Source organism: Geotrypetes seraphini, chromosome 6 (assembly GCF_902459505.1).
Source record: "Geotrypetes seraphini chromosome 6, aGeoSer1.1, whole genome shotgun sequence".
Taxonomy (NCBI): Eukaryota; Metazoa; Chordata; class Amphibia; order Gymnophiona; family Dermophiidae; genus Geotrypetes; species Geotrypetes seraphini.
This window is the reverse complement of record NC_047089.1, coordinates 206,846,601-206,869,388: the sequence shown is the minus strand read 5'-3', so window position 1 is coordinate 206,869,388 and position 22,788 is coordinate 206,846,601. Positions and strand designations below refer to the sequence as shown.

Sequence of the window (22,788 nt, the reverse complement as noted above, 5' to 3'; positions counted from 1 at the left end):
AAAATAGATTTTATGATAATTATCATAGAAATAAGTTGTGGATTTTCCAAAGTCTGTATTAATAATAGCTTATGGACTTTTCTTTTTAGGAAATTATCCAAACCTTTTTTTAAACCTTCTAAGCTAACTGCTTTCACTGCATGATCTGGCAATTAATTTCAAAGTTTAATTACATGCTAAGTGAAGAAATAGTTTCTCTGACATGGTTGAAATTTGCTTAGCTTCATTGTGTGCCCTCTAGTCCTTGTATCTAGAACCAATCCAGGAAGCAAATTTCAGAGCTCTTAGTGATGCTGAATCCCATGACCTGGCATTACGTCTAGGGGCTGTACTTGATGGAAGCCACCCTGGAAGGTAGTTCCCAGGGCGAGAGCTCATTTGCGCCCCCTCCAGGATTCCCTGCTCTTCAGGTGGTCCACACAGCAGCATTCTCTTCAGCTGCAGCATTTCTGGTCAGGGGAAGCAATGAACAGCTTATGCTGGTGGCTCCAAGGGGACTCCTTATTGGAGAGAATGCCTCTCTGAATCTCCTCATGGGTGATCCTAACAACTGATGTCAGTCTATTTGACTGGGAGACCCATTGTGATGGTCATCTGGCACAGGGCCAATGGACCCTCCCACAGAGAAAATGGTCCATAAATTGTCTGAAACTACAAGTCATTCATCTAGCATTGAGGGTGTTGGGGAAATACCTGGAAAGAAAGGCAGTCAGTGTTCTCAGATACTTCCACCAACATAATTTATGTGAACAGACAGGAAGACACAGAAGTGCCCCATTATGTTTGGAGATCCAGATGTTGTTCAAGTGAGCGGAAGCTCATCTTTTGGTGCTCTCCACAGCCCACTTAGTGGAAAATCATAGAGGCCAACTTTTTTAGCTGGCAAACTCTACACCGAGGGGAGTGGTCACTGTCTCAAAAAGCATTCAGCCTAATTGTGCAGTGCTGGGGAAGACCAGTGATGGACTTGATGGCTTTAGCCAAGAACACAAAAGCGAATTGCTTCTACAGCCGAAGAGACAAACTGGGAAGCACAGGGTTGGATACGTTTTTAGCCCTGGCCGGAAGAGAGGCTTCTGTATGTGTTTCCACAAGTAAGAGCAGAAAGCGTTTGGACAAGTTCCTGGAGGAAGAGTCCATAGTCTGTTATTGAGAAAGACATGGGGGAAGTGGCTTCCCCTGTATTGGTAGCATGGAATGTTGCTACTCCTTGGGTTTTAGCCAGGTATTAGTGACCTGGATTGGCCATTGTGAGAATGGGCTACTGGGCTTGATGGACCATTGGTCTGACCCAGTAAGGCTGTTCTTATGACCCAAAGTGGGCTGGATCATCCACAGAATTTCAAATCACTTGGGATTGGTGATCCTGGTAGCTCCAGACTGGCTTCGTTAACTTTGGTATGTAGATCTAGTGCGTCTCAAATGAGACATGCATCAAGCTACCAGTTCATACGAGGCTTCTCAGTCAGGGACCAATTCCCATGGAAAGCCTGGAGTTTTGGTCTTATAGCATTGCTGTTGAGCACATAGCCTTAATCCACAAGGGTTATTCGGAGCTATTCATTTCAACTCAGAGTAAAAAAGCCATCAACATTTGCGGCTTACGCTAAGATCTGGAAGGCTTTCCAGCTTTGGTGTGCCAAGGGTCAGGTGGAACCTTTCAAGACATCGGTTCTTGTTATCCTAACATTTCTACAAGTCAGACTAGAAAAAAGACTAGTTGTGGCGTCTTTCAAAGTCCATGTTTTAGGCCTCTCCTGCTTCTGAGCTCGAGGAGAATAGCTATCACTGACATCTCACCTGGATGTGACTCGTTTTTTGAGAAGGGGCACTCAGATTGCGGCCTCCAGGGCAGGATTAAGTCTGTGGGCTCTAGGCCCACAAGTTCATTGGGCCCCCTCTACCCACGACCCTGCCTACTCCCTACCCAGATAGCACTGTAAATATTACACTGGGCCCTAAAATACTATTACATAGTAACATAGTAGATGATGGCAGATATGGACCCGAATGGTCCATCAAGTCTGCCCAACCTGATTCAATTAAAATTTTTTAAAAAAATTTTTTTTCTTCTTAGCTATTTCTGGGCAAGAATCCAAAGCTCTACCTGGTACTGTGCTTGGGTTCCAACTGCCGAAATCTCCGTTAAAACCTACTCCTACCCATCTACACCCTCCCAGCCATTGAAGCCCTCCCAAGCCCATCCTCCACCAAACGACCATATACAGACACAGACCGTGCAAGTCTGCCCAGTACTGGCCTTAGTTCAATTTTTAATATTATTTTCTGATTCTAGATCCTCTGTGTTCATCCAATGCTTCTTTGAACTCAGTCACAGTTTTACTCTCCACCAACTCTCTCGGGAGCGCATTCCAGGCATCCACCACCCTCTCCTTAAAGTAGAATTTCCTAACATTGCCTTTGAATCTACCACCCCTCAACCTCAAATTATGTCCTCTGGTTTTACCATTTTCCTTTCTCTGGAAAAGATTTTATTCTACGTTAATACCCTTCAAGTATTTGAACGTCTGAATTATATCTCCCCTGCCCTCCTTTCCTCTAGGGTATACATATTCAGGGCTTCCAGTCTCTCCTCATACGTCTTCTGGCGCAAGCCTCCTATCATTTTCGTCGCCCTCCTTTGGACCACCTCAAGTCTTCTTACGTCCTTCGCCAGATACGGTCTCCAAAACTGAACACAATACTCCAAGTGGGGGCCTCACCAATGACCTGTACAGGGGCATCAACACCTTCTTCCTTCTACTGACTACGCCTCTCTTTATACAGCCCAGCATCCTTCTGGCAGCAACCACTGCCTTGTCACGCTGTTTTTTCGCCTTTAGATCTTCGGACACTATCACCCCAAGGTCCCTCTCCCCATCAGTGCATATCAGCTTCTCTCCTCCCAGCATATTCGGTTCCTTCCTATTATTAATCCCTAAATAATTGCATTCTGTATTCACTGACTGCTCAGTGACATTTCCCTATTTGTATGCTGTAATTTGCTGATTGCACAGCTCTCTTCACTGTGAACCGCCTAGAAGTCGCAAGATTATGGCGGTATAGAAAAAATAAAGTTATTATTATTATTATTAAATGCATTACTCTGCATTTCTTTGCATTGAATTTTAGTTGCCAGGCATTAGACCATTCCTCTAACTTTTGCAGATCCTTTTTCATATTTTCCACTCCCTCTTCGGTGTCTACTCTGTTACAAAATCTTGGTATCATCTGCAAAAAGGCACACTTTTCCTTCTAACCCTTCATCAATGTCACTCACAAACATATTGAACAGGATTGGCCCCAGCACCGAACCCTGAGGGACTCCACTACTCACCTTTCCTTCCTCCGAGCGACTTCCATTAACCACCACCCTCTGGCGTCTGTCTGACAGCCAGTTTCTAACCCAGTTCACCACTTTGGGTCTTAACTTCAGCCCTTAAAGGTTGTTCAACAGCCTCCTATGAGGAACTGTATCAAAGGCTTTGCTGAAATCTAAGTAAATTACATCTAGCATATGTCCTCGATCCAGCTCTCTGGTCACCCAATCAAAAAATTCAATCAGGTTTGTTTGGCACAATTTACCTTTTGTAAAGCCTTTATGTTGCCTCGGATCCTGTAACCCATTAGATTCAAGAAAGTACACTATCGTTCTTTCAGCAACACTTCCATTATTTTTCCAACAACTGAAGTGAGGCTCACTGGCCTGTAGTTTCCTGCTTCATCCCTGTGACCACTTTTGTGAATAGGGACCACATATCTGCTCTCCTCCAATCCCCAGGAATCACTCCCGTCTCCAGAGATTTGTTGAACAAGTCTTTAATAAGACTTGCCAGAACCACCTAATTAAAAAAAAACAAAACAAAACACATGGGACTGCCACAAGATCGCTACACAGAAACTACACGCTAGAAGAATACCACATCCTGGTCACACATGCGAAACATTGACCCTCAACAAATATTAAACTAAGGACCGTAGATCAGTAATAGTGATATAAAAGCAAGAAACTGAGATGGAAGTCTCAATAAATCAGACTCATGTACAGCAATACTAGAGAAATAGAAAGTGAAATACAAGGTATCAGAAATGGGCATTTCTAAAAGCCGACAAATTCCCTTTAATAAATTCTTTTTTTCTACCTTTGAGCATTTTATTTTCCATTCCAGTGTCTTTCTTCAGCTTTTCTTTTCTGTTTTTTTTCCCTGTCCATTTGACATGTCTTCTTTCTTCATGCCCACCCTCCATCTTTATTCTTTGTCCCTATCTGTCCTGTTCAGCATATCCCCATTGTGTTGTTGTTCCTTTTCTCCCCATATTCAGAATCTGCCCTCAATCTCTCTCTCTCTCCCCCTCTGTGATCAGTAAATATTGTCTTTATGCTCCCTCTATGCCCAGAATCTTCTCTGTGCCCTTTCTGCCCCCCCTTGCCCAAGGGCTAATATCTTTCCCTCACTATTCCTTGATCTCCCCTGCAATCCAGTGTCCCTTCCATTGTTTCATAAGAATTGCCATACTGGGACAGACTGGAGGTTCATCAAGCCCAGTATCCTGTTCCCAACAGTGGCCAACCCAGGTCCCAAGTAGTAAAACAGATTTTATGCTGCTTATCCTAAGAATTAAGCAGTGGATTTCCCCAAGCAATCTCAATAATGGCCTAAGGACTTCTTTTAGGAAATTAGCCAAACCTTTTTTTAAACCCCGCTAAGCTAACTGATTTCACCACGTTCTCTGGAAACGAATTCCAGAGTTTAATTACACGTTGTGTGAAGAAATATTTTCTCCAGTTTGTTTTAAATCTACTACTTAGTAGCTTCATTGCATGTCACCTAGTCTTAGTATTTTTGGAAAGAGTGAACAAGCGATTCACATCTACCCTTTCTACTTCATTCATTATTTTATAAACCTCTTATCATATCATCCCAGAGCCATCTCTTCTCCAAGCTGAAGCTGTTTTAGCCTTTCCTCATAGGGAAGTCGTCGCATCTCTTTTATCATTTTTGTTGACCGCTGTATCTTTTTTTTTTTTTTTTTTTTTTTTTGAGGTATGGTGATCAGAAACTGCACCAGCTGCTCCATGAAGCAGTCCTTGACTTCATCAAGGAATTTTACCTTCCTAGCTTGCCCTGATGATCTATTTACCCAGAGTAATGAAATCATCCATTCTTGTGTTACCCAGTCTGTTAGCCTCCCTAATTTCTGCTAACATGTACGCACCTGTCAGTTCATCCTGGCCAGGTGGACGGTAGTAGACTCCTATCGCTATCCCAGTTGTTAGTGTAGTGGCCTGAGAACCTGGGGAGCAGAGATCGATTCCCGCTGCAGCTCCTTGTCACCCTGGGTAAGTCCCTTAACTCTCCATTGCCCCAGGTATGAAATAAGTACCCGTATATAATGTGTAAATTTGCATTGATTGTAACCACAGAAAGGCAGTATATCAAATCCCATTCTCTTAAAACTTTCCACACCCGCCGTAAAAACTTCATTTGCCGTAACTGCCCCCCTTATCTGGAGCTCCCTACCCTCACACCTAAGGGAGAAATCCAATAAAGATAAATTCAAAGGAGCTTTAAAAAGCTAGAGATGCTTTCGAACATTGATTCTGATATCTTCTTGGACTCTGTAAAGGCAGTTTTTGAATAATTTTTCCTTCCCTTTTGTTTTTCCCTTCTACGTTCCTTTCTCTGACTTTATTGTAGTTGTTCCCTTTCCCTCTTGTTTCTTGTTCGTCTGTTTTGTGTCTACAGTTTGGTATTGTCAATTTTTAAAATTTGTATTCCCTCCCTTTTTGTAAAGTTAATGTGTATTACTTAGAATTGTGATAGGCGATTAATCAAATTTTTAATAAATCTTGAAACCTCTTTCCCTTTCCTTTTTCCCCTTTTACACATGATATTTCTATCCATAGGGATTCCAAGGTGTGCTTTGTGTCCTGCAGTGAGACTTTTTAGTCTGTTTGATTCAAGGCCCTTCTTCATGTATAATGCTACCCCTCCACCAATTCAATTCACCCTATCACTGTGATATACAGTGCTCCTCCGGTCATTCGTGGTCGGTGATTCGCGGTCCTAGTCATTTGCGGTATTTTCTGACCACGAATGACTGGGCAGGAGAGGGCAGCCAGAGAAGCAGGAGAGAGCAGCCGGAGCGCCGGTGAGTGAAGGAAATCACTCGTGGTATACTCTGATCACCTCTTCCTGCACTAAAGTTGGACCTCACCAATTAGGAGCTGCGTGTCAAAGCAGCTTCTGATTGGGGAGGCCTGACTTTAATGCAGGAAGAGGCAGTTGGAGCATACGGCGAGTGATTTCCTTCTCTCGCCGGCGCTTCAGCTGCTCTCTCCTGTCTCCCCCACTGAAAACCGTATTCGCGGTTTTTCAAGATTTGCGGGGGTTCCTGTAACAGTATCTTTTCACTTAGTGCAATATATCCTAACTCTCCCATCTTATTTCATAGACTTCTGGCATTTGCAAACAGACATTTCAAACAATGTTTGGTGTTCTATTTACAGCTTGATCAGCAGTTGACAGTGATCATTTTGCAGTCTTTAAAATCTGTCCTGTATTTAAAAACACCTGGTCTACTATTTTGCAACCTTGCTGGAGGAAGCCCTATCTTCCCTGTTCTGGTCATATCATTTAAAGATACCTTGTTCTAAACCATGCCTTTTTGAGCAACTGTTGGCCTTACCCCAAATTCTCATTTAAAAGCTGCTCTTATCTCCTTTTTAAATGTTGATTCCAGCAGCCCGGTTCCACCCTGGTTAAGGTGGAGCCCATTTTTATGGAATAGTTTCTCCCTTCCCCAGAATGTTACCCAGTTCCTAACAAATCTAAAACCTTCCCTGTACCATCACTTTATCCACCTGCTGAGATTCCGGAGCTCTGCCTGTTTCTTGGGCCCCGTGCGTAGAATGGGGAGCACTTCTGAAAATGCTACTGTGGAGCTTCTGGATTTCAGCTTCCAGAACCACCACCTCACTTTTTTCCTATGACATTTGTAACCACTTATACTAAGATCGACAGTGCTGGGGAGGAGCCTGCTAACATCTTATCTAGGTGGCGTATGAGGTCCACCACTTTCACCCCAGTCAGGCAAGTGACCAGTTCATCCTCACATCCACCAGCTATCTACAGGTCTAATGATCGAATCTCCAACTACGAGGGGCAGTTCTAAGCCTTTCCTCTAGGGACAGAAGCCTCTGGAGACACAGCCTCAATGCGAGGATGTGATTGCTGCAGAAGGATGGGTGAGAATGGAAAGAGATTTGCAGTCTTAAGAAATGGGTAAAAAGTGCTGACTAGGTTAGTGGTGACGCACTCTCTGTCTTGACTTGGTATTCCGACACAGCAGGATGGGTATCTTCATATAGTTAGGCATCAGAGTCATGTCTTAATAACAGAGTATGGACTTTTCTTTCAGGAATTTGTCCAAATCTTTCTTAAAACCAATTACGCTATCTGCTTTTACCACAACCTCTGGCAATGCGTTCCAGAGCTTAACTATTCTCAGAGTGAAAAAAATATTTCCTCCTTTTGGTTTTAAAAGTATTTCCCTGTAACTTCATTGAGTGTCCCCTAGTTTTTGACGGAATAAAAAAAAGTCGATCTACTTGTACTTGTTCTACTCCACTCAGGATTTTGTAGACTTCAATCATATCTCCCCTCAACTGTCTTTTTTTTCTAAGCTGAAGAGCCTTAACCTTCTTAGCCTTTCCTCAAAGGAGAGGAGTTCCATCCCCTTTATCTTCTATGTCGCTCTTCTTTGAACCTTTTCTAGTGCCGCTATACATATTTTAGGCAGGCACTCTATTTTGTGCCCGAGGCAATGAAGTGTTAAGTGACCTTGCTCAAAGTCGTAAGGAGCTGCAGTGGGACTCGAACTCAACAATCTCGGGGCTAGAACAGATTCTGTGCAGCCACCAGGATGCTTTGAGGTGATAGGCAAGTCCTGTTTGGCGATATCTGCTTCTCTCACAAAGATCTCAGATGCAGTAATCCTGAATTACCTGTTAGTGTTTACAGGATGGGGTAGACTGTGTATCAGCAGAACCAGACTAACCAGGTGACACCAGAAAATGAGGTCATGCTGTGTTTTCACATCCTGAAGTGTGTGTGTGGGAGGTGTGTTAATGTGTTCTTGTGACCTAAGCTGCTACATGCAGTACAAACGGGTGGCGAGAGACTAGGATGACTGGACAGATATGATAGTCTGCTCTTACAACCAGTGTATGCTGTTTTGGATAGGCAGAAGGTGTAATCTGTTCCATAAAAGTAGACAGGTGCAGTCTGGAAATAGGACAGGGCTGATTAGCAATCCTGCTGTCTGACTTGCACATGTTTCATTCCCCCCCCCCACCGCACACATATGTTATCAGTAACAGAGGTTGCCGCACTCCCTTCGTGTGCACTGCTTGCTCCAAAGCTTCCTTATAAAAATAGCCATACTGAGTCGGACTAAAGTTCCATTTAGCCAGTATTCTGCTTCTAGCAGTGGCCAATCCAGGTGGCAAGTACCTGGCAAAATTCCAGAGTAAAGATTTCATGTTACCGATCTCGGGGATAAAGTAGTGGCTTTTCCCACATCTATTTTAATAGCAGATTATGGATTTGTCCAAACGTTATTTTAAAAACCTAGGTATACTAACTGCTGTTATCACATTCCAGAGTTTTAACTAATCGTTTTTAAATGTGCTGCTGTATATCTTCATGGTTTCAAGTGAAAAAAAACCCCACTCACAATAGAAGAAATCCAAAAAATTCTTCAAGGACAAAGTGAAGATAGTAGCAGCCAACAACAATGGTTAACACTACAATAAACGTGAAATAAATTAAGTGTGATTTTGGGAGTCCTCAGTTTACACAACAGCTGTCACGCTTTATACCCACTCAGGGTTCAGGAGGTGTAACATCCCTGGTCTCACCCCCGTTGTGAATTTACAGTGCACAAACATGCCTCCATATAAATCAAAACATGTGAAAAACCAATGAAAAACACATTCATACTTGGCTGCTGCTATAAACACAGTTCAGCGTACATAGTTCATATCGGGCCAAAGGTGAGTCAAACAAGATATAAAGCTGGAACAGATAGTAGCAAAGAAACGTTGTACTTATCTTTTTGTAGCTGTAATGAGTATAGCAGTTATCAAGACGCGTGCTTGCTGTAAATTCAACGGCTTCCATTTTGGGTGAACAACCCCCTTCTTCGGGAATATTACCACTGCTTAGGAGAGCATACAGTACAAAAGTCCAGCGATCCCCAATCACCAGGCAGGAAAGAAAAATAGCGCTGAAAGGAGAGGAACGCCACAAGAATTTAAACTGCAGAGTAGAGAATGACACGGTGACAAAATTCATCCCCAGTATATTAGAATCAAACATGACATTGTAACATTTAAAAAACTTTTAAAAACTTATTTATTCAAAGATGCTTTTAATTCTTGAAACTTTTACTTGCTTTAGAGATACTCCTTAAAATGTGCATTGGTATTATAAACCCTTACCTCTTGTTTTTCCCTTTTTCACCAAACCCAACATTGTAACTTTTTAATTTCTTTCCTTACCCCTTATGTATGTTTTTAATGATGTTATATTGTTAATGTGTTAGTTTCTTTGTTTTCTTTACTTAGACTATGTACATCGCCTAGCAATTGTAATAGACGATCCATCAAATACTTAAACTTGAAACTTGTTCCCATCCCCGCGGATAACCGCGGAAAATAATCCCATGTCATTTTCTAGTGTCTGTTTCAACCTTGGTCCTTCTACACCAGCATTCTTCAAAGCAAAACTTGCGGGTCAGTGGTTGTGCCCAATTATACTCTGATTCTTCCCTCTCTCCTTAAAGAATGACATGAAGATGGTTTCCCACGGTTATCCACGGGGACAGAAACGGTGATGAATTTTGTTACCGTGTCATTCTCTACTACAGAGCATCGGTGGCGTGCTGACATCATTTAGAAAACTAGCGCCACCTAGAGCTAGAAACAAAAAATGCGCAAAATAAAGAAAAAGGGGAGCATTAAAGATCTGTCAAATGGTACAATTCCACTCGATGAATTCATTTAAACCTAAAAGTTGAACTGTTTGCAGTTGAAACATCCGATATTGTTCCCGCAGTTGTAAACGAGCCAATTTATCTCCCGTATAGTCATGTGATATTTGCTCAATAATACCCCAGCGTAGATCTTCAAAAGTATGTTGAAATTCTAAACAGTGTGGCACTATAGGAGAGGTCAGAGATCAAGTATTTAGCCTACGTCTGAGTTCAATTAATCGTGTTCGCACTTGTCGCTGGGTCTGTCCTACATAAATGAGAGGACAGGGGCAGGTGATGGTATAAACAACCCACTTAGATCGGCAGTTCGTAATAGATTTCAACATATATGTTTTTTTTAGAAATCGGATGAACCCATGTGTTGCCAGTGATCTTCATGGAGCATCCCTTCTTAATCATTGTGGTTTTTTTTGAAAGTATAACCAATCAATTTGTGTTTATCTGTTCTGCCCCACTCAGGATTTTGTAGACCTCTATCATATCCTCCTCAGCTGGCTCTTCTCCAAGCTGAAGAGCCCTAACTTAAGCCTTTCCTCACATGAGAGTTTATCCCCTTAATCATTTGGTCACTTTTCTTTGAACTATAAACTTTTTCAAGGATTTCTGATGGTTCCACCCCTTCAGAGTGCAAATGGTTTTTAGTACGTGTGTGCAGCGCTGTGCAGGGCAGTTTTCATTTCTTCATACATCTCTGTTCCTCTTACCCGGTGTCAGGTCAAAAGCGCGCCGGGACAAAGGCGCGCCCAGACAATTGAGCACAGCGCGGAGGTGCGCGCCGCTCAAAATTACTGTTTTTAGGGCTCCGACGGGGGTGTGTGTGTGGGAACCCCCCCCCCACTTTACTTAATAGACATCGCGCTGCGTTGTGGGGGCGGTGTGGAGGGTTGTAACCCCCCACATTTTACTGAAAACTTAACTTTTTCCCTGTTTTTAGGGAAAAAGTTAAGTTTACAGTAAAATGTGGAGGGTTACAACCCCCCAAACTGTAATTTTCTTCGGCGCGCGCCTCCGTCTTGCACTCAGTTGTCAGCGCGCGCCTTTGTCTTTCGCGCCATTGTCTATGAACCTCTTACCCTCCTCATTTTTAGAGTCGACAAGCCCTTGAGGGGACTGAAAATATGTTGTGGGGTTTTTTTTGTTTTTTTTGAAGGTTGGCACATCCATGCCCTCTACACGCTTCAGGTTGCTGTCTTACCCGGGTCATCTGAGGATGCTGAACCAGTATTAGTTGTCTAACACATTGAATACATGGAGGTGTGGTCCTTGTTTCATAACTACAGCTCCATGTAGGCAGTGGGGGTGAAACAACAAGGGCTGGATCAGATTCTTTGGGAGGTGGACCTGAGGGGGTTGGGGTAAACCATCATGTAGGTGTTAAGCAAGATAAGCGAAAAGCCTACAAGCTGGATGTGTGATTTTCAAATGATATTATATGAGTGCCACTCTAAGCATATGAATGGTAAGCAGTTAAGAAATAGGATTGATATACTGACCCTTAGTGTACTTAAAACAGGCAAGTTTTCATGCAAGGAGATTTTAAGGGGAGGCGTGACCTAGTGGTTAGAGCAGCTGCCTCAGCACCCTGAGGTTGTGAGTTCAATTCCTACTTTAGCTCCTTATGACTCTGGGCATGTCACTTAACACTTTATTGCCCCAGATAAAAAATAAGTACCTGTCTAAAATATATGTAAACTGCTTGCTTTGCAACCACACAGAAAAATCAGTATATCAAGTTCTATCTCCTTTATTACCCTTTAAAGTTATTCTGTATGTCTGCACACAGTGGTGTTGGGTGATGCAGGCTCATGGACCTCTTCGGGTCCATCCTGGCATTGTTTCAGACTTGCTATCATTTGGAATTGTCTAAAAAGCAAAAGCTGAAAGGGCGCTTTGCACATTGCCACTGTATTGCCCTGGTCATATAATATATCATGTGACTTCTGCAGTCATAAGATGATGGGGTGGGTTTTTGTGTGGTTTGTTTTTTTTAATTATCTTGACTTTGCATGACATGAGTAAGACTGGTCACCAGTTGATAGCACAGGCCACAGTTGATTTCTGAAAATTGTTTTAGTAAATAAAATTTTAGAAGTAGAGAAAGTTGCACTTGGCCAGTAATTACAGGCTGAGAAATGGTTAAAAGCTGGCTGAGAAAATGCTGCATGAGGTGCTGTGCTGTGTTTAATGAAGTTTTACATAGGCTTTTGGAGAACTTACTGTATGAATCTGGTTGGAAAGGTGGCTTATTGGTTGGAAAGGTGGCTTATTGGCATTCTGTCTGTGCTATTTCCAGCAGGCCTTTTGTATTCCATATTCCATGTACTTCATATTCCAGCTGCTGGTATGAATAAATGTGTGTGTGTGTGTGTGGAGGGGGGGGGGGTGACTGCGTCACATTTTTTAAGATGGACAGAAGAATTGTAATTAAGCAGCTGAGAAGGGAATGTATATCATTCCCCTCTCCCCCTTCCAAGTGTAAACACACTTTCTCCTACTGAAAATTACAAGGCAAAGTTCTCCTGCCTCTTATTTTCATTGATCGAAGGGTTGTCTTCTCGTTTTGGTTATACAGTATTCTAAAAAATCTTCTGTTTTTATGTTTTTCCTGCAGACCAGTGCACCATTCTTTCTTTTTCATTTACCCCTTCCATTCGCTAAGAGAACTCATAGGTTATGGGTGAGGTCTTCTTATTGCAATATTTTAATATTGTTTTTAGCAAACTTTCCAGAGCTCCATAGCCTTCATCATGTTAGTGGAAAAATCATTCAGACTTGCATATTTTGGGTGGTAGTGCTCAGTCACCATGTTCCTGTTATGCTGGCTGCTTGTTGTAGAGGAAATGTGTGGAGGGAGTGGGCATCTCTCCCGCTGCGGGGGTAGTAGTGTTGTAGGATTGTTCAGCAGGAGGGAATAGGCATCTTTCCCACTGTGGAGTGGAGGGAGTGTGTAGCAGTGTCAGGGGATTTTGTGATACGGCAGGAAAGAGTGAGCAGCCTTCCCGCTGCTGGGTGGGTATGTGGCAGTTGTATGAGCATGGCGGAAGAGTATGGGCATCGCTCCTGCTGATCTTACATTACATTACATTAGAGACTTCTATTCCGCCTGTACCTTGCAGTTCTAAGCGGATTACAGTTGAAGATGGCTGGACATTTCCAGGAAGTTACAAATTTTAAGGAAAGATACATAGAGATGCTAGAATAAGAGATAGGGTTTGATACATAGTGGAGGCTAAGAGGGTGAATTTAAGGAAGGGGGACATTTGAGGAAACTTGTAGGGAGGGAGAAGATTAGGGTTGGTTATATGGTGGAGTATGCAGGGAGGGGGATGTTATGGAGGAGGGGGATAAGCGGACAAGATAGTTTCTTTGAATAACAGAGTTTTGATTTCTTTTCGAAAAGATTTAAAGTCACATGTGGTTGTCAACAGAGTAGAGATGGAGGGGTCTAGCTTCGCTGCCTGCGTTGCTAGGAGGCCATCATACATCTTCTTGCGTTGAGTGCCCTTGAGTGGTGGGTAGGAGAAAGGGATCTTCAACCTTGGTTTGGTGGTTTTTTTTTGTTTTTTTAATGTGCAGATGTATTCTGCACCTGTGCTGATCACTACCACCAGTGACTCATCTCAAATAAATTTAGCGAGCCTACATGAACGTGCGAGCCTCATTTGCATGCGGGGTCTTTTGAGAATGACTCGCCTTTTTGAAATCGTTACAATAGCGACCTTGGTAGCAACCCATCAGATTTTATCATGAAGTTTTGAGCATCTTCCTCTTAAAGCTTCCATGTCTGTGACCTTAATGCCTTGCATAGGCAGACAGGGAGAAGTGTTCATTTGCGGCTTCTTCCTTACCCTAGTACTGAACTTTGCTACAAATAAGTAGCAGAACTGATTTAATAACTTGTTGAATATGCATCGAGTATGGGTTCATAAAATCTGGCTGGAACGAGACAGTAGCTGTTTAAGCATGGTACAGTATGTCTGAGAGTTTTTATAGTCACTGTTGGTGGGATTGTCCCCAGGTTGACATTTTGGGGAGCGAGGTCTGTCAGTTGGCAAAGCGCTGTATTTTATTCGGTGGATAAAGTAAGAACCATTCATATTGGTGCTGTGGAGGAATCAAATGCATTAATTGCTGAATATTGGTCCAGGGCAAAGGGGAGCAAAAAAATCAACAAATTTTATAAGTGTTCGTACTCCTTTCCTGGACACTTTGCAGATGAGACTAGGCTGTGGTAGCAAGTCCTGCGCAGCAAATGCGATGCGGCCCTTTTCAGTTCCTATGGGTGTGTGGCATTTGACATGTTGGGGCTCGCTATTGCAACTTTGTAAAAGTGGTACCAAGGGTACACTTTTAAATACTTTAAGAACACAGATTTTTCTTAGGAAGTGGTTGGGCTTTGATATTTGCTTTACATACGAGGGTGAATCAAAAATTAAAGGCAATTTAAATTACATGATAACTAGAACAGCTGGTAAAATGCAACATATGTACTCGTACATTGCCTGTTGGATAGTTCATCCATGCCCAGTGCATACGGCCTGGTGGGGTGGGCCGAGACAGGAGGGATCCCTTCCATCTCCTGTCCGGCTGAGCTCTGCCAATTTTTTTTAAACTCCCTCCTGCCTCCCCACCCCAACCCCCTCCCATGTACCTTTTTGAATCCCTGGTGGTCCAGTAGTGTACCGGGCAGGAGCGAGCTTTCCCCGCTCCTGTCCTGCGCTAAGTCCCCGCCTTGAGTTCTCATGGCCCAGTGTACCGGGCATGAGCGAGCTTTCGCGCTCCCACCTGGCGCTGATCCGCTTGCTGAATGGCTGCCGTGAGTTCTTACGGGACTCGTGAGAACTCGCGGCAGCCTTTCGGCGAAAGCTCGCTCATGCCCGGTACACTGGGCCATGAGAACTCGAGGCGGCCATTTAGGAAGGGGCTTAGCGTGGGGCTGGAGCGTGGAAAGCTTGCTTCTGGCCGGTACACTACTGGACCACCAGGGATTCAAAAAAGTACGCGGGAAAAGGTAGGAGGGAGGTAAAAAAATTGGCAGAGTCAGCCGGGACAGGAGATGGGAGGGAACCCTTCTGTTTCGGCCCACCCCAAAAGGCCCAGTGGAGGCCTGCAACAAGTCTGGGAGGGGGGGTGAGTGGGCAATGGTCTGAATATAAGAGGAGACCTCATTTTGGACCATATTTTTGGCCCCAAAATCTCATTTTATATTTGAGTATATACAGTACATCCAGATGCAGGGACAGTGTGTATTTGCTGACCTGAGTGATGTGCCTTTTGTCAGCTTTATTCCATGTTGGACTAACCCAAATCCAATAAAGGGGAACATACCTATTTTAAATGTGGATGGGGAAATATATCATAAATATTGCCCTATTACCTTAAACCCCCTCCTCAGTTATATGGAACAGTGTTTCGAGTGATAAAAACTGTTGCAACATTGCTCCAGATAACTTAGGAGGAGGTTTAGGGCAATATTTAGCTTTATTCCATGGACAGGAAAAGGAAGTGTAGGTTAAAAATTTCTTTCCTATATTAGATGTGCTTCTAGTTTTCAGTAGGTGCAAGTACAGAACATTCATTCTGGTCCCTGTGGGAACTGTGGAATAGGATTGTTGGCCTTTATTACTCCACTGAACTAGTTCCACATTCATAAGAAAAGCAGGGCTGCAAGTCCATAGATGCCACGAATAAAACCAGGACTGGAATGACTTGACTGAGGTTGGGCTGTAATGCAACAGCTGTTGAGTAGGCGGTGTCATCCAGTTTCTAAGCTCTACAGTGCCACCATAGTGCAGGGACTTGGCTGAGTAGGCTTGTGCTAGTAATTGCGTTTTCCATCTTTGAAAGTGCTGCACCCGTTCTAAGTAAGCTCTACTGAGCAGGGACTTTCTCTTGAATGTTTTAATGCACAGCGCTGCGTAGGTCTAGCTGCGCTATAGAAATGGTGAGTAGTAGTAGTAATAGTAACCTAATGGGAGTGTAATAGAATCAGAGGTCCCATATGTGATGATTGGGCTGGGGGCAGAGGTCCCATATGTGATGTTACTGGCCAGACTTTATGATAGATATCCTTGAAACAAGATGGTTGGATAGGCTGGAGTGAGCTTGGATGGCAACTTCAGCATTTGGAACCTGGGACAATACCAGGTGGACTTTACAATCTATGACCCAGAAATATCAAAGAAGATACAAGTTAAATTAATCATGTATTTAATGGATATAACTAATGGGCAGACTGGATGGACCTTTTAGGTCTTTATCTGCCGTCATTTACTATGTTACTATGAGGTAAAGAAGCGCAAATTTGGGTGATTGTGTACACTGTGTCGCTGTGTGGGCCTGCACAGAAACTAAACAAAATGCCTCCTTTTTTAAAAAATCTTTGCAGGTGGATTTGCAATTGTGTTCCTAGTACGAACTAACAACGGTGTGAAGTGTGCTCTGAAACGCATGTATGTCAATAATGAACATGACCTTCAAGTCTGCAAGAGAGAGATTCAGATCATGGTAAGGCTGGTTCTGTCTTGGCCCTTCCCTATCAAGCCCTTCCCTCCCTTTTAACCCAAAACGCTTCCTCTCGAAGCATTTAATACCAAGCCTTTGTTTGACAAGTTTTACACATATTGGTATGCTATAAACCATAACGGGCTATAGATGGAACAGAGACCAATAAAGTTTCATATCTATTTCTGAAATGCATCTCTACGGTTGTGTTATATCTAGAGCAGTGTTTCTCAACTTGGTTTTGGCGTACCCCCTTGCAAGTCAAGTTTTCAAGATATCCACAATGAATATGCATTAACTTGATTTGCATATACTGCCTCCATTATATGCAAATTTCTTTCATTGTGGATACCCTGAAAACCTGACTGGCAAGGGGGTACTCCAGGACTGAGTTGAGAAACAGATCTAGAGTAGTTACAAACCTCTTTTTGGAAACATTTAAGCCACCAGTTTGATCTGATATAATTTGAAAACGAACTGGTACAAACGGACTCTGCCATGTCATAGTAGTTTGCCATCATGACCGGGACAGGTGCTGTTTTACTTACAGGCGGAATCTTCCCTAAGCTTGCCAACTGAATCCAGATTCAGCAAATAAGAGTTGATCCAGGAAATATAGATATTAATATGAAGAAAAAATGGAAAAACAATTAATAGGGGAATGGAATGAATAATTTTGATATGATATTGTAAATACATTTATATTTTACTATATATTATATATTTTGTGATTCATGTATTGGAAGAATGAAAATTATATAAATAAAAATTTAAAAAAAAAAAAAGAGTTGATCCAGTTCTGAGGTTTCCCTGTTGCAAGCAGGGACTTATAGTCATGTTTTTCTTTTAGGGAATGCAATGAAGAAATCAGACTTATAAGTCCTTGCATGCAATGGGGTAAACCCAGGACTGGATGAGCCACATTTGCTGAATCTGGATCCAGTTTGCAACCCTACTTTTCTCTTCAACTGTTGTCCAAATGATAACATCTGCTTCCTGTGGGGAGGCGAAGCGGGAGCTGTGCCTGCCAGAGAGGATGAGCAACAGTATTTAGTGACTCAAGAGGTCAAAACTTTCTTTACCGTTGTATAATGTTTCTTTAATGCTAGCTAAAAATACCATGCAGAGTAATTAAGACCATTGAAATGTGTTGCTGTCTCACGATTTCCTAGCTGCAATGTTGTATAATCGTGGCAATCACGTATAGAGAGAAAAAAGGCTGTTGCCTTGGCAATGGTGGCGTTACAGGGCTCTCTGTGCTTCAGCTGTGCAGCTGCTTCAGTGCCCTAATTCAGGTTTTTAGATCTTGTTCCTAGCTGGGAGAAAGCCTGGGAAGTCTTGCTTTCCACTGTGGGCAATGATGTTCTTCACCATCTGGTGATACGAAAACGCAAAGAGGGGACACAAGTCTCTGGATGTCCAGGATAAATAGTTTATTCAAAGCAAACACTTTAAAAACAGGGTAAAAACAGCCTCAAGGTAAATTAAGTACAAGTTGTGTCACTGATGTCTAACAAGCAACAAAAATTACTCCATTAAAGACAAATTGCTATGTGCCCAGAATGATTATAACGAGCGAAGGAAAAAGCCTCAGACTATTGGAGAGGTGTACCCACACTCTTCCACCCAAGCATCATAGGCAAAAAACCCCCAACTTTTGCATGTGGTAAGTAATAGCAGGTAGGAGCTTAGCCATAAAATAGCCAAATTAAATACTGTTGTGGATAAACCACTCTTAGCCAGGCCGACGATCGTTTCGTAGCAGAACACTACGGCCTCAGGGCCTTGACAAAACTCCAGGCTATCTACACGAAAATCAGTACCACTGATCACAACAAGTGAGCCTCGGAACCTCAGCGGCACAACTTGCACCTAATTTACCTTGAGGTTGTTTTTACCCTGGTTTTAAAGTGTTTGCTTTGAATAAACTATTTATCCTGGCCCTCCAGAGACTTGTGTTCCTCTTTGCGTTTTCGTATCACGATTTTGTTCGTGGAACTCTGTTCCTTTTTCTTTGCTTGTGTTTGTTCTTAACCATCTCACCTTGAATAGGTAGCGTTTCGTTACATCCTTGGTGGCTGGTCAAATGAACATGATACTGACCTACTTGTACCCGCTAGTCACCTTTGCCGAAAATTTGTGTAATGGTGGTGTGTGTACTCTGCCAGCGTCCAGCTGGTTAAAATTCATTTTGCACATCAAGTACTCAAATTTGTGGCATTTGGAGGGGCATAGAGCAAAGGGCATAATGCACATATATAATTCTTAGAGAGAGCCTCTGGTTTCATCATGGATATACAGTGTTCCCCCGCGAATTTGCGGTTCGTGAATCGCGGACTCACTCATTCGTGGTCTTCCTGTAGTAAAGTCGGGCTACACCAATCAGGAGCTGCGTGTCAAAGCCCTCGCGGCCCACCCCCAAACCCTTACTTCCAGCGGACACCAACATGTACCAACCCACAGGACATACGTGTGCCGGTGCTGAAAGAGCCTGCCGCTGATGTTCTATGCTGGGCTGCTGCGGGGCCTTGAGCATCTGCGCATGCTCAAGGCCTTCTGGCTCCCACTCTCTCTGAGATTCTCAAGGCCTTCTGGCTCCCACCCTCTCCGAGATTCTCATGAGAATCTCAGAGAGGATGGGAGCCAGAAGGCCTTGAGTATATCTAGTGGGTTGGTGCGTGCTGGTGTCTGCTGGAGGTAAGGGTTTGGGGGTGGGTCACAAGAACTGGTTCCCAGGGTGGGGTGGGGTGACACGCTCGCTTATCGAGTCAACGCTCGGTTTGCGAGTTAAAGTTTGCTCGTCTTGCAAAACACTCGCAAACCATGTTACTCACAAACTTGACTGTAGTTGCCTGGGGATGTTTATGTCTGTCATCTTTAGCATAATCATTGCAGTAGCAGCCAGAAGAAAGAGGGTCCCGAACACCAGTGCTCCTTCCAGAATAGCTAACAATTTCCCACCCCCCCTTGTGGGGGGTGGGCTGTGAGTGCTGCCTCTGCTCCATTTCTTGTCCTGGATGACCCATGGAAAGGAAGATCTTAGCTTGGTATCAAACGCAGGTTCCTCTTCGTGCTAGGAGAGGCATGGAGCCACTAGGCCTGCTCAGATTGGTGTATTTCTCACTGCTGCTTCTCACCGTATTCTCAACTCACATTAGTGTTTTGTAGTGGAACACTGTGGAGATGAAAGGGAGAGGGATGGAGAGAGAGAGCGAGCGTGAAACCGTGCTGCTCTTTTGAAGTGAAATGACTGTGCTGAAAATGATCTGATTTTATTCATTCACTGTATCAAGCAGAAACATGGAAATTAGCACAAACAGCTCTGTAAGCTTCACCTGGTGTTTTTGAATCCAGTGTTTAATGCAAGCTCTGTGTGTTGCTGCCTTTTTTAATTAAATGTCTTGGTAGCAGTCTCCTTTGTGCATAGGTTTTTCTCAGCTGTAGACAAACAAAACCAAAAAAAAAAAAAAATTTCTTTTGAAAAGTAAGCTTAAAAGCAGGTTCAGTTGAAAATGAAATGGATGTCAGGTGGATTTAAAGGCATCTTATTGTGGGCTGGTGCCTCTTGAGGTGGTATTAGTATGAAGGGTCTTAGACTTGTAGTCGTGATGTTGCCAGACTCATGAACACTTTTTTTTAATATGTTCAACCATTTTGGGAATGAGATCATTTAATCAGCATTTTTGGTGATTACATGCTTCTCGTTTAAAGAGCTTATGGAAAGTGCTGCATGGATGATGGTCTCGGCTCCGTCCTCAGGACGCATCCAGCCAATCAGGTTTTCAGGATATCCACAATGAATGTGCATGAAACAGAATTGCATATAATGGAGGCACAGTGCATTCTGATTTATATCATGCATATTCATTGTGGATATTCTGAAAACCTGACTGGCTGGGTGTGTCCCGAAGACTAGGTTGAGGACCTTTTGGCAAGCAACTCCGAGGGCACTGAAATGCCTTTAATCTACAGCTTTGGCTAGATTTGGGAATAACAGTAGTGTGAATTTCCTGGATTCCACTGATAGAATTGTTTCTTCCTCCCCCCCCCTCCCTTTGCATCTTTGCATCCATCTCAGCAGAAGTCCAAAGTAGTTATATTGAAGTGGGGTAGTACATTCCGTTCTTGCTGATTTATATGGGTGTGTGTATGTGTTTTTGTTTCATACAGCGAGATCTGTCAGGACACAAAAACATTGTCGGCTATATTGACTCCAGTATAAACTCCATGAGCAGTGGGGATGTCTGGGAAGTTTTGATCCTTATGGATTTTTGCCGAGGTGAGTGTGCCAGCTTTCCTACCAAATGGTGACCACCTTCCCTCCCTTGCCCTTGAAATAGGCCTTAGAGGTTCGAAGTTTGATTTAGTAGTGTTAGGCCTGCAGATTTTGAGTTGTCTGCAATAGTTCAGCATGTTTTTTTCTGAATTCAGACATGTTATTCATATTTTGATCTGGGGGGTGGGGGTTATAGGCACGTGTTATGTCTGTAGGATCTTTTAAAAAGTGGCATTGTGCATGCATTAATTCATAAGTATATGAACATTCACGTGATTTATGTGCACTTTACATTTTTAGGCCCTTCATACCCAATGAACTTAATGTGTGCTCACCTCTAGCTTTAGAAAATGTGACTCCCGAAATGCACTACAAAGCACTATCAAAAACCAATAAACTTGGAAGTACCTATGAGCTGAAGCAGTTTCTGTTGCAAGAGAAAACTTTAAACCAAAGAAATGCTGTTATCACAATAGTCTGGACTAGAGGTATACATAGGGACTTAATCTGATCAATATTCAGCTGAGAATCTAAGCTATATCAATTAATACAGAGGAAAAGACCTCAGAGACCCACAGTGAGAAAAATTGGCAACAGTTTTGTTTCTCTCACAATTTTAGGGTCCAAGTTCTCTTCCATTGGTCTAAAAAAAAAACCTTCATGAAACTTACTTTCGAGATGATATCAAAATAGATAGACAATACACCTTTTGTGTTTTTCTTATATCTTTGTGATTTCCCCCCATTTGTTTGTCTTTATTGCTCCAAGTCTGCACCCATTGGTATGAAATCTGCACTCTCACAGTCGAGCTCGGTGATTAAGGAGCTCTACTCATTGGGATTGGAGGAGGCACTGAGATAGCTGCATGGCTGAATCCCCTTAGGAAATCATAAATGTATGTTGAAATGGGCCATATTGAACTATGAGAGTACAGATTTCATACCAAGAATGTAGAGAGTGCAGATTCTAGAGCAAGCAGTAAAGAAAAAAAAAAAAAAAGACCCCCTCCCCACCAAAAATATAAGAAAAATCAAAAAGATTTATTTTGTATCTATTTTGATATAATTTTCAAAGTAAGTTTCATGGAACTTTTTAGTCCAGTGAAAGAACTTGGCCCCTGAAATTTTTAGAGAAACAAAACAGCTGTCAATTTTCTTCACTGTGGGTCTCTGAGGTCTTTTCCTCCATATTAATTGATATAGCTTAGCTTCTAAGCTGAGTATTGATCAGATTTGTAATGTTTTAGTAGTTTATATATTGATCTGATTTCATCTTTTGGACATATTCTGGTCCCCATCATATTATCATTCCTACCCCATCCCTGTACCCACCCTGCATTTAAAAGATCTTGTAAATTCAAACAAAACATAAAATTAATCCTATAACTTGTTAAAATTTAACACAAAACAATAAGCATTATTTTAAATATGCAAGAAACTCATATTCTTATTAATATGATTTTCTTAAATATCAAAGTCCATTTCAAACTATATAAAAATAATAAACCTTCTTCTACATTGTAGAGAATGAAACGGGGACAAAATTTTCCTCGTCCCTGCAGGAACTAATTTTCTCGTCCCGATGAGTTCTTTTCCTGTCCCTGCCCCATTCCAGCAAGCTCTGTCCTCATCTGCACAAGCCTCAAACACTTTAAAATTCTAGACCACTTTTTGTGAGCAGACACACCAGCAGGTTTTTATTTGCAATTATATTACGTCTAGCGCATACAAAAACAACGTAGTGCCTTGAGTGTTTAACCTTATATGATATCAGTGGGTTATTGAATTATAGTCATCGGTCATCAAGCCTCCTGATGCAGGCCGGTTAGGCTGAAACACCTGCGTTTTGCGTCTTTTTACCAATAAACTTGTTGAACACAGAGGTCACCTTCGCTGTATGTCTTTTGATTCTCTGCTGTGAGAAGGATTTTTTTTCTACTGCGTTCGTTT

At 42.6% G+C, this 22,788-nt stretch overlaps 1 protein-coding gene across 14 annotated transcripts in view; it reads left to right on the top strand.

Annotated features, from left to right (window-relative positions):
- AAK1 (AP2 associated kinase 1) overlaps positions 1-22,788 on the top strand; it is a 151,662-nt gene that overhangs the window by 27,020 nt on the left and 101,854 nt on the right. For all 14 annotated transcript variants that reach the window (XM_033947974.1, XM_033947981.1, XM_033947975.1 and 11 more), the window contains 2 exons: positions 16,448-16,566; positions 20,734-20,842. In XM_033947974.1, coding sequence (XP_033803865.1) covers positions 16,448-16,566; positions 20,734-20,842 — 228 coding nt within the window. The remainder of the gene's footprint in view (positions 1-16,447; positions 16,567-20,733; positions 20,843-22,788) is intronic.